Here is a 12722-nt window from a genome sequence, read left to right on the forward strand (position 1 = left end):
GTAATATAATTGTTGTTGTTAACAGATGTTCATGTCACAGGCTTTTACTTTAAAAAAAAACTATAAAAGTTAATGAATTAAAAAAGAATTGTTGAAACTCTGTATGCCGGGTCTTTCAGACGAAATCAAAGTTGCTAACCTGACGATTTGTTGCGAAACGCGCGAAGAAGCTGACGTCCGCAACTACCCATAGAGATTCCTGAGATTCTTAAGGTCAAGACATTTATGATACTTTATTTTGCCTACTGAAGAGGAGAACAAATACATTTTATGAAAAAGGTCAACAAAGAACAAGATTTTAAGATACACTACATCAGTTTTGTCTGTAACGAACGATGTTTGGATTTTGGTCTTGGCTGTGTGAATTTTTGTTCGCTAACAGCAACTGAACACATATGCTGAATTAACCCCTTCGCGACCAGACAAGTTATCGGGAGACGATTCTGTCACTTTAAATTACAATCTGTGGACCAAATCCTATGATGTTACCAATATGGAACTGACTTCTTTGACAAAACGTTTGCATGGTGACGTCAATAAAATTTTCTTGGGAGTTGAAAATTTTTTTTCATATTCCACTATTCATTTGGAACTGTTTGGAATGAAGAGGTTATTTGCGTTATAAATTGTAGGAAGTTTTACTGTCGATCGAAGTGATTGCATAAAAGATATCAGACAATACGTTATTCCAGCTATGTAGAGTTTTGCAACATATGCTTTTATAGATCCTTCTGGATCAAATAGGCCCACGTGTGCGACATGCACAGCCATTTCGCAAGACTCCTGTGTGAAATATTTTCTTATCTTTGATAAGTTCCTAAGACGATAAAACTTTACAAGGAGAAGATAAAATAGAGAAGATGACAAGAGGAGCGGGGAGGAGGCGATTATTTTAAATGTTTCCGTCAAAGGGGGGCGATTATTCCAGGGAGGCGATTATTTTAAATGTTTCCCTCAAAGGGGGGCGATTATTCCAGGGAGGCGATTAATCGAGGGACGGCCATCATTCGAGGAAATACGGTATGCAGTTTTAGCATGTAGAAAGACAACTGGGGAATATCAGTAAACGACGGTGCACATGGAAAAATTCTTGCAGGAAAAAACCTCTACTAGCAAGAAAAAAACCTCTGCTGGCAGGGAAAAAAGCTAGCCGGAAAAACGTCTGTACTAGCGGGGTTTAGCAGGTGTCATTGAAGGTCATTCTACGACAGGAAGATGATAAGAGAGAACATGCGAGAATCAGTCTGAATTGCGACTTACATTACTTCATATTGAGATAACAAGAAATGAATATGTGATAACTAAACTGATAACATAATTAAATACCACTCAAATATAGAAGGCCTAAAGGTGGTTTCCTCTGTCGCGTAGTTTTTCTGTGGGTACGCACGTAAAAAACGAGGTAAGCATCACGTTTACCTCAAACGGCAAAAGCGAATTTGTACCACGTGACAAAGTTTCCCCTTTACTTGTCGTTTACTGATCATTATTTCAACTCATAAAAAAATTGTGTCACGCAATTTTTTGTCCATAAGAGTTGTTTTGGGCTGTTTTATCTGCTCATTTTCTATTTTGAAAGATTCTCATCTTGAATCAGACGTTTGCTGTTACGGGTGGCATTTTATGATTGCCTCTATTTCATTTGTACGTAAATTGGATCATGTACCGAAGACAAAGTATTTACGTACGAGGAAGTTCTCATGTGGCTATAGGGGCACCCAACGACAATATAGCTCAAAACCATTGTTAAACGTATTTTAGTATTTAAACGGTAGATATAGGCATATTTTATCCCGAAAAAGTTTTCATCTGTTCGGATTTTCTAGTTGAAAGTCTAGTGGTCCGAAATTATAGCGATCAAAACTTACCATTCTACGTGACCTTTTACGGTACAAATCCGTTAAAAATGGGCAATTATACCATCTTTTAGATGTTCGAAAATCCTAGGAGAGGCAGGCAAGCAAGAAATTTTACAACAAATGTTCCGAAAATTCTAGATCTCGAAACGTCTTCCGAACAGATATTTTCGAAAAATTAACGTTGGGTGCCCCTGATATGCGCGTGATAGACAGTATCAACAACGATTGTTATAGCCTCCCACCGGGGAGCTCGTATTAGGACGCCAAAACATGCACAGCCATGGGTATTTTTCACTCCATGCGCATAACGAGTGGTAATTAACATATATTAAATTTTTCCAAGCTCAAATTTAAGCGATTTTTGAGGATTTTTTTAAGATCTGCATAAAAGGTTTCCGTGCAGAGAAACCTTGCAAAGATGTTATCCCCAAAAAGTAACTCCACAGTCAAAATTATAATATAGTTTTGCTAATAAATCGCCAGACTATAGTAACCGCACGCACGAGGTACCCTAGCCTCCCATCTCCTCAAATGATAGATATTCTAGGCAATATTTGCTTCTCCCGAAACAGATGTTTTATAGGAAACAGTCGTTGAGTATCCCTAACTAGGTGGGGGGTTTATGTCTTGGTTTCACTAAACCTACACGCGGTTGCTATCGGCAAGAACTGCTACAAACCAATCAAAAACTAAAAACACTGGTTTGACGGCAAACCCAAACAGACTTAAAAAGAACTTAAATAACCAAGGTCAGCAAAGTGTAAGTCAAACATTTGGCAAGGCCACGATAAGAATGCTCCAAAATGCACAGTACTGATTGGCGATGTAAGCATAAATTACGTACGAGAAAATCAAAGATTAAAACAGGAAAGCATGGATGAAATCTTGACAACCCTGACCGCTAATCGGCTCCTGCCCGGACCCGCTTGATGAAACAAGCACGAACTTAAAAAACCAACAACAAAAAAATATTTTTTTATTTTTAGCTCCCGTTGAGGCTTTGTGTTGGAGACCGAACTGTCGGGCAAATACACTTTACCATTTGAATTTTTTATATATATCTTCTTCTATAACTTTTCTTGCTGTGAGGATCAGTTTACTGCAGTTTTTCTACTTGGGAAGTGTTCACTGATCCAGCTCACCCCATTAAGATGCGGCCGGCTGTCCTCACTCAGTGGTTTGACGCTGTGGTTTTGCCTACATACCGTTTTTATTCGAATAAGCGCCCAACCTCGAATTTGCGCCCACCTCGAATAAGCGCCCACCCCCAACCCCACCCAAACCCCCTCCTTCTGTACCTGCTTCTTACAAACCTGGCGATTTTGGACATCGAGCTTGGAGGCAGCGTCAGAGAATTCACTTATTGACTTGAGTAGCAATGAGATTGAAATTAGAATTAATTTAGTACTAATAAGAGAATTTCCCGAAGTCGCAGTTTTCTTCAGCGTACTTTACGGAAACCTTGTTTTTTTATATACATCTTCGCGTTTTGTTTCAAAATAAACATGCTACACTTGCTGAAAATGGTAAAAAAATTTGATAAGCGCCCAGCCTCGAGTAAGCGCCCACTCTCAAGGTCCAAAGATTTTATAAGCGTCCAGGGCAGTTAATCGAATAAATACTGTAATTGTTTATGAGGATCTACAGCAATGCAGTGAACAACCGTTTTAAAAAATGCGATAAAATCTGTTAGACTTCAAAAAAGCTATCTGCCTTGTTGATCAGAGTTGGAAAAAATACTTCCATCAAGGAATTCTCCTCAAAACATTCGTCCCTAAGTAGACCACTTTTAAACACCTCTTTTTAACCGCCTCATTGAGCCCTGACAATTAATTCAGGAATGTTCTGCCAGTATAAGTGGACTTTAGTTGGCCCTACTCAGTAATTCTAAACAAAAAGAGCTGACAGAAAGCCTCAGTGCATTCCATTTAAATGAATTGTCTGAGCCAATAGTAACGAAATAGTACCATGTGAAAGAAATGCTGACGAGATTTTGTTTGAATGGTTACACCATGGCGACACCATCCATACCCTGCAGGGTCTGACTCAAAAGTTAGAGCTGCATGCTAAAATAAATAGAACCATGTAAAAGTCGCTAAAGAGCTTTTTCAATTGAATGGTAACATCATAGGATTTCATCCACAGAGTCAAAAGTTAGCACTACATACTAAATAGATAGTACCATGTGAAAATACTGCTGAAGAGGCTTCATTTGAATGGTCACACCATAGGATTTCATCCACAAACTCAAAAGTTAGAACTACATACTAAATAATATAAATAGTACCATGTGAAAGTACTGCTGCTGTTTTTAATATTTTGCAAAGAAATGTTTTAACGCTTTTTTATCAACAGACGTCTTGCCTGCAAGCATCAAGAGTTGTGAACTACGAGCTTCCTGTTCAAGTGAGTGTCAAGACTCCACTCAGAAGACAGTCACGGTGAATCCGAGCTCTAACGCAACTGTAGGGTGCTCGATCATGAATAAAGGATCAACACAAGACTTGACCTGGGAACAAGTTAGACGAGAGATTCATGGCAGCAACAATGTGTATGATCTAGTTCTACAGCAGCAGCAGAATCCACATTGTTCGTGCACTCAGATAACCCTCGCTCGTAAGTACAACTTTCTCATTCGTGCCTGACGCAGAAATCCTTGTCTAACGGCAGCCATTTATGACAGGAGTGGTATAGGAATGTTTTAGGCCTTTTGTGAGGTAGCCTCGCACGCAGGCGTTTTTAGGGGAGCTCGTATTTCTTCCCTCCCTCCCGTGGGGAGGGAAGAAATACGAGCTCCCCTAAAAACGCCTGCGTGGGAGGCTATTTGTGAGGGGGAATCTCATTACATTAATTCTGATGACGTCATAGAGTTTTGTCTTTATATCTGATGAGTAAAATGTACAGGAATCTCATCATCTGCCATCCCTTTTGGGAAATCGGAAAAAGGATTTGACAGGAGTCCCTGGATTTGATTAACGGTTCTTTTAAGAAGAACAGCGGACTTGAACGCGCACGCATAATTAGCAAAAGGAAGACCACTGTTCACGAGAATAGTTTTGCAAATCCTTTTTCGGATTCAGTCCCAATCTCTCGGAGCAGCTAACCAGAACAAAGGATTCTGCTCAACTTGCCTGGTCGCATAGCTGGTCTTATGACTGACACCATGAGCGGATAGAGGAAAAAAATGCGCGAAAACCGTGTGGGGGCTGGTGAGAAACGAGAGAGCGGGTAAGCGGCGAAAAAGTGAGTCCCATCCCTCTCCAGCCCCCAATCAATTTTATTCGATTCGCTTTCCCCACTATCTAGGAGCCTGGAACAGGCTAGTGCCTGTCAGTCACATACATGTCAACTCTCCCGGCTCCCGGTCTTCCGTACGCGTCACCAAATCTCCTGGATAAAATCGAGTTATGAGCTTTTCTGTACTTTAATTATGAATTTATCCCATTTTCTTCCAAAATTCAAATTTTCTTTGATTCTTAATTCGGTTTCTTGGGTATTTCTGTGTTGTTGATATTCAGGATTCAGGGTGAAGGGGGGGGGGGGGGGGGTAATGCAAAAGAGAGAGTGTCCAGAGGTTGGCATCTCTTCAGGCATCAAGTGTGAATATATTCCATTTCCTTCAGGTCCAGTTCAGAGAGTTTTCAAGCCCAGTTCGCCAGTTTGGTTTAACGAGAAAATTCAGTTAAAGTGTATCTTCAAGGGATGGCCTCGTCCTACTGTAGTTTGGATCAACCCAGATGGTAACAAAATCAAAAATGGATCTGACGGTTTTGAAATCTACGAGGAACTAATCGGAGACGACAAGTTAAGTTCAGTTCTTAAGAATCCTCGCATGCAAGAAAAACAATACGGCGAATATTGGTGCACTGCAGAGAACAGCATTGATGGCTGGTCAAGTAAATTGTCTAAGGTTACTGACCTGATATACGAATGTAAGTAGCCTTAGTTGATACTTAAAGGGGAAATATGTCTCCAGGATATTGTTTTAGATCAATTCTGCAGCAATGAAGTCATTTCTTAGTGCCTTTAACCATACACAAAATGCTGCAGTAGAGATATGAAGAAGATCTCGGGGGGAGGGGGACTCCGCATATGAAAGGGGTGGGGATGCTTGTCGGAAATTTTGAATAAAACCTCTAAAGGTAGGCATAAATAGATTGTCCTCGGCAACTTTTAAGCAACTTTTAGCGTTTTGAGCAACTCTTTGTAGTACCAGCAACCTAGGGCAACTTTTGCCTTCCTTGGCAACTTTTGAGCAACAAATTGATATAAACCCGATCCAAACCATAAAAGGTCGTTTCATTTCGAAGGATTTTATTAAATTTGGTTTTATCAAAACTGATTTTATTAAAACTAAGGATATACAATAAAATGACAATAAAATAACACTTGCATTACGCCCACGAAATCTGGACAACGGCTATCTTTATATCTGTAAGAGTATATTGATTACAACATAGTATTTATATTTGTCATATAACAATGGCTTTTGGCCTCTTTTAATGATTGTAAGAATATTTAATAAAAATGTTCAAATGGCAACAAACAAACAAACACGTTTTGAGTATTTATCTAAAACAAAACGACTCTAGAGCAAGCAACTTTTCTAAATTTTGGTGGCAACTTTTTGATATTTGAGCAACTTTAGAGCAAGTTTTGGGTATATTGTGAAGCACCTTTTCCTGAATTTACTAGCACAATCTATTCATGCCTACCTAAAGGAGACCGATCTGGGCGTGGCCCAAAAAAGTTTTTTTTTTTACCCCTAAAAGAGACCATGTTGAAAATAGTTTTAAACTTTTTCACGTGCAACCCTAAACGAGACCTTCACGACTAAATATGATGGCGTTTTGCCCAGAACACCCTAAATGAGACCAAAATCCGAACTTTACACCACTAAACGAGACGACGAGCATCCCCACCCCTTATTTCAGAAGAATGTGCTGTTTATATGGGAAGTTTGATAGTTTAATAGTATCTTCGTCTTTTTAATACGTTCAGGAATTTGGCACCGAGAAAAGGTTCCGTAAAGAAGGGTTGACGATAAATGGGAGTTGATGACTCGGGACAAAAGAAAATGTCCGTTGTCGGTATTAACCGGTTTCCGCATTATGGCAGTTAATTTTAGAGAAAATGATGCAGAAGGCCTTAACGCAAGAAAGGACCGAACTTACGCGAATTAGCCCCGCACCACTTATTAACTTTTTACTCCAAAAATGCGGCGTTCATTTGAGGATGATGCTAAATGCTATGGTAATACCGGTTAGTACCGTATCTACGCAAATAAGCGCCGCGGTGCTTATTAATTTATCTCGCGCTTATTCGAGTAATCGCTGTAATTGTTAACTTAAGAGTCAAGTTACATTTAGGGCAAATTGTTACTACATTTAGGACTTAATTACATTTAAGAATAAATGTTATTACATTTAGGGCCGTTTAGTACAATAAGCTTTTGGTCAAGACAAACTTGAAAACTGTCCGTTATACACCGGTCGCCGTAGAGTGGGGTTCCTTTGTAATTTATGCTACTTTGTGCAATATTTTTTTAAACTGTCGCTTATTCAATCAATCCATCAATCGATAGAGTTTATTTTAAGAGGGGAGCACGTGACAGTAGTGAAAGTGATGACCTTGTGGTCCTCTATAGAATAAAACTTAACATATAAAAATTAGCAGTGACTTACACTAGATATTATAACATGCAAAACGAAATGGAAATATCTCTTAATTGTACATCTTTCTATATATCCCATACTATCAATACTATCATAAAATTAAGCAACATACCATACTTTCTATGGGTTTACCGGTGTGATAACCCACGCGGGATGTTGGGAGAACACGAGAAAAGCTTGTAAATCACAAGCTGAAGGCGAGTGATTTACAAGCTTTTCGAGGGTTCTCCTAACATTCCAAATGGATTATCACGCCCCTAAACCCATAGAAAGTGCGGTCTATTGCTCTTATAAAATAACTTTAAGTTTTCTATGAGTTTACAGGCACAATAAACCATAGGTTTTTAACCAATCAGAACGCGCGTACTATCTCAGTTATTTCATAATGAGTTATTTATAAGTGAGTTATTCAATGCTTATTATATTTGGCTCATTATTCCAAACAGGTCCGTGGCCCATAAACCCAAAGGTTTCTTCTTCCGAGGTTACGGCAGATACGTCTTCCAACAAAAGCTTCACATGCATGATTGACGTGGACCCGGACTATTGTGCGGATGTACTGGAGCTACAGTGGCGATTCAACGACAGTTCAGCGCCAATAAAAAGCGGGAAAAAGTATAAAATTCAAGAGAGGAATACTAACAGCAAATGCAAAAAAGAGTTTACCCTGACTATTAATGACGTCACTGTGGAGGACAAGGGAAATTATAGCTGTCAATCAATTTGCTACGAAGAAACCACATTCGCTGTATTTGAGTTAAAAGTAAAAGGTGAGACATTAAGCAAATTCTTAACTAACCAAGCGCCCTCATTTGCTTATTGAAGTCACGTGCCATCTTTGAATGAGGCTGTTTCCCGCCATAAGTCTTCTAGCAGGCAATTCGCCCCAAGTAAGGGAATCCAAGACAATTATAGGTTCCACGCCATGGATTCCCGATATCAGGGTAAGCACTACATGGTAGCACACCATATAGTCGTGAAACATAAATTAAATGAACACTGTGTACAACGTCTTGTAAGTAGTACGCATTTCTCCAAACTCCTCTTTTGTGTACTTTCTACTCCTCGCTTGTCCCTTGTGTCCTTTTATGTCCTTTTCTGTACTTAGTAGTCGATTTCTGTCCTTATTAGTCCTTTTCTGTCCTTACTAGTCCTTTTATGTCCTTTTACGTCCGTATTAGTCCTTTTGTGTCCTTACTAATCCTTTTCTGTCCTTATTAGTCCTTTTCTGTCCTTTTTAGTCCCTTTCTGTCCTTACTAGTCCTTTAATGTCCTTTTACGTCCTTATTAGTCCTTTTGTGTCCTTACTTATCCTTTTCCGTCCTTTTACGTCCTTATTTGTCCTTTTCTGTCCTTACTAATCCCTTTCTGTCCTTACTAGTCCTTTTGTGTCCTTACTAGTCCTTTTGTGTCCTTTCCCGTCCTTTTCTGTCCTTATTAGTCCTTTTGTGTCCTTATTAATCCTTTTCCGTCCTTTTACGTCGTTACTAGTCCTTTTCTGTCCTCATTAGTCCTTTTGTGTCCTTACTAGTCCTTTTGCGTCCTTACTAATCCTTTCCCGTCCTTTTACGTCCTTATTAGTCCTTTTGTGTCCTTACTAGTCCTTTTGTGTCCATACTAATCCTTTTCCGTCCTTTTACGTCCTTATTAGTCCTTTCTGTCCTTATTAGTCCTTTTGTGTCCTTACTAATCCTTTTCCGTCCTTTTACGTCCTTACCAGTCCTTTTATGTCCTTAATAGTCCTTTTCTGTCCTTATTGGTCCTTTTGTGTCCTTACTAATCCTTTTCCGACCTTTTACGTCCTTACTGGTCCTTTTATGTCCTTAATAGTCCTTTTATGTCCTTACTAGTCCTTTCAAGTCCTTACTAGTCCTTATTAGTCCTTTTGTGTCCTTACTAGTCCTTTTGTGTCCTTTTCCGTCCTTTTCTGTCCTTATTAGTCCTTTTGTGTCCTTACTAATCCTTTTCCGTCCTTTTACGTCCTTATTAGTCCTTTTCTGTCCTTATTAGTCCTTTTGTGTCCTTACTAGTCCTTTTGTGTCCTTTTCCGTCCTTTTCTATCCTTATTAGTCCTTTTGTGTCCTTACTAATCCTTTTCCGTCCTTTTACGTCCTTATTAGTCCTTTTATGTCCTTAATAGTCCTTTTCTGTCCTTAATTTGAGATAGGATCGCAACCGAACCGCCCCTTTTTAATAATTTCATCAAAGGATACCCCGAACCAAACTTAAGGACGTGTATGGAGAGAGGTCCGAAGGCCTTACGGGAAACACAGCCAGTTAAAAAAAAATACGAAAAATAAAGCAAAGCAATCAATTGAATCATCTCAAGTTTTGTGATAGGCTGGTGCGTACCCATATTTGCCCTATTATGATCTACGCTTGTCCCAACACATTGCCTATAATAGATAGAATGGCCAGGCGGTAATTATTTAAAAACATTCTGATGTAGCTCTGTTATGATGACTTTGCAGCTCCAGAGTCAAATAAAGGAACCGTCGCTGCTGCAGCAAGGGAAGCTCGAGGTTGGTCCACAATTTTTCAGGTGTTGGCGGTTTTCTGAATTTGACAGTAATAACGTCAACTTCATGATACAATAATAATTCAAGCACCACTCAAGAAAAGCTTTTGGACATTAATAAGTCTGGTTCGGCGATCTTAAATTATATCTACACAAGGAACTGTAAAACTAACAATGACATTAGTCTTTTTTTAGTCCCACCTCTAGTTCCCGAGCCGTCAAATGAAGCAGACACTTCAGGAGCCGTTGACGGGGCCGCGGAAGGTAAATATGAAAGTCTTTATAACTAGGACAAAACTTGTGACACTCTGAACCCGTACTGTGTAATATGGAAAAAGGATCTGTTTAATGTAGCAAAATAAGAGAAGAGAAGTTCTTCGACTGGTGCAATAACCTGGGAATCAGGCCAAACTAAGCAATGAATTAAAGTAATTTAAATTGTACTAGTAGTAAACATCCCAGACTTATGAATTCAACATCCATTAATCTGATTCGAAGGTCTTTAATTACATATTACAACAAACCTCATACAATGACATGTTTCTTTTGCAGTCCCGCCTGATCCTGAGCTGTCTAAAGAAGCAGACGAAGCAGGACCCGTTGCAGGAGCCACGGGAGGTAAATATGAAAGTCTTTCAGTACTTGTGACACGCTGACCATGTGTAATATGACTGTTGTATTATGAAGGTAAAAATAATGATGATGCAATAACTCAGGATTAACAGTAACAATAATAATAGTACTGATGGGATCCTGTACTAGTAGTAATAATGATATGATGATGATGATGATGACGGAAATAATAATAATAATGTCAACTTAATGACGCAATAATCTTTCAGGCACCACTCAAGAAGCTTCTTGGACATTCATAAGTCTGGTTCGGACATCTCAGATTATATTTATACAACGAACTGTAATACAACTGTAAGCACAATTGCACACCTGATACGCATTATTGTTTAGACAACCAACTGTAATACAATGACATTGGTCTTTTTGTAGTCCCACCTCTAGTTCCCGAGCCGTCAAATGAAGCAGGCACTGCAGGAGCCGTTGAGGGGGCCGCGGAAGGTAAGTATGAAAGTCTTTATAACTAGGACAAAACTTGTGACACTCTGAACCTGTGTAAACTGGAAGAGGGATGTATTATGAAGGAAAATAAGAGAAGAGAAGTTTTTCAACTGATGCAATAACTCAGGATATCAGCTAGACTTGCCACATGTCGATAGTGAGATCGGGGGGAGCGCTGAAGGGAGTGATTACATTGACCTCACGAGTTTATTTGTATAATGCTGCGGCGACAAAAAAAAAAGGGTTGTAGCATGGGTTAGACCCGGGGAGTTAGACATGATCTCTTTATATTACAGCAAACTCTTACTATACAATTTCAATGGTGTCTTTGCAGTTACCGAGTCGAATGAAGCGGACGGAGCAGGATCCGGACACGTTGAAGGAACCGCTGAAGGTAAATTATGGAAGTCCTAATATGAAGATAAATAATATTAAAATTTGTCGTCTCATTCTTTTTCTGCTGTATGTTTTTTTTCTGTTGTACTATATTGGAAAAAAGGTATGACAAGCAGGTCAGATTAGGTAAAAATTTGCAAACTCGATTAATACCAGTCACTGTTCACATTCGTGTGAAGTCGGGATTTGAGCTTTTTACAACAAACAACTGGTAATTAAAAATTGACAGTGTGAAATGTGGATGTCAAATTTATTTTATTATGCTACCCTTTTATTCCATTCCAGCTTCTGGTGATAGTAACAAAGAAAAGAGAAATGATCACGAGGTAAATACCCCTTTTTCCATAGTTTCATGTTTATAGCTACGACAAAAGTGAAGGTTCAACTTTTCTCTTTTTTCATTAGCTAACACGACGCATCGCTTCTCAATAAAACTTGAAACAAATTTTACACAACGACTTAATACGAAACATAGCTTAACTATTATTAAAGAAAGTTAAGAGGTCCAATTTTCAAGACACGCATTAAGTAATAGGCCATTGCAAGATGGCGTCATTTTACTATAACTGCGATCAGAATCCATTTCGTTTTTCAATTTTTTTTTCAGCCCAGCGACGTTAAATTGACAAAAGCCCTAATTTGCACAAGAATGCAAAAACCTGTATGGAGTCTGGTATTGATATTAAAATGACGTAATCTTGCGAATGGTCTCTTCTGAAACTGTCTGGTTAATGTACAAGCAAAACACAAAACACCACTCATAATTACCAATTTATGAATTACTACAAACATGTACAACAAGAGCTGTTTAATTGATTAGAAGACGTCAACAATTCAAAGCACCCATGCATAAACTCTTAGCACAAAAACAATTCTGGTATGCAATTTCCAATATTAAATGCGTATACATCGACCAACGAATGCATCTTATTTCTAATTTCGTGATGGAACACTTTATACTTATCAGCTAGTTAGCTTATATTTATCTATTATTATACATCAGACTCACTATGAAAAATCTGATTGGTCGAGAGCATTCAATCAATTCACAATAGCTTGTGAACTTGACATGATAAATGCAATATCTGCTGCAGATATTGCATTTATCATGTCAAGTTCAACGTCTGCCTGGTTACCAAGCCCCTTGGAGTGTTCTCCTCAGCAACAGAATGGCTGAAAAGAGACTTTCAAAAGGGCTAA

General features: G+C 38.8%; 2 protein-coding genes across 2 annotated transcripts in view; both read left to right on the plus strand.

The window, feature by feature from the left end:
- LOC140932219 (muscle M-line assembly protein unc-89-like) overlaps window positions 1-8421 on the plus strand; it is a 325339-nt gene extending 316918 nt beyond the window's left edge. Inside the window, exons 6-8 of the mRNA XM_073381853.1 lie at window positions 4215-4475; window positions 5483-5791; window positions 7981-8421. Of these exons, the coding sequence (XP_073237954.1) occupies window positions 4215-4475; window positions 5483-5791; window positions 7981-8357 (947 nt within the window). The 3' untranslated portion in view covers window positions 8358-8421. The remainder of the gene's footprint in view (window positions 1-4214; window positions 4476-5482; window positions 5792-7980) is intronic.
- A 38-nt stretch (window positions 8422-8459) lies between these two features.
- Window positions 8460-11937, plus strand: LOC140932220 (uncharacterized). Its single transcript, XM_073381854.1, has 7 exons — window positions 8460-8478; window positions 10006-10056; window positions 10248-10316; window positions 10605-10670; window positions 11058-11126; window positions 11461-11520; window positions 11808-11937. Exons 1-7 carry the CDS (start codon window positions 8460-8462, stop codon window positions 11882-11884), a joined length of 411 nt encoding a protein of 136 aa, XP_073237955.1. The 3' UTR covers window positions 11885-11937.
- The last annotated feature ends 785 nt before the right edge of the window (window positions 11938-12722 follow it).

Source organism: Porites lutea, chromosome 3 (genome assembly GCF_958299795.1).
Source record: "Porites lutea chromosome 3, jaPorLute2.1, whole genome shotgun sequence".
In the NCBI taxonomy this organism is placed as follows: domain Eukaryota; kingdom Metazoa; phylum Cnidaria; class Anthozoa; order Scleractinia; family Poritidae; genus Porites; species Porites lutea.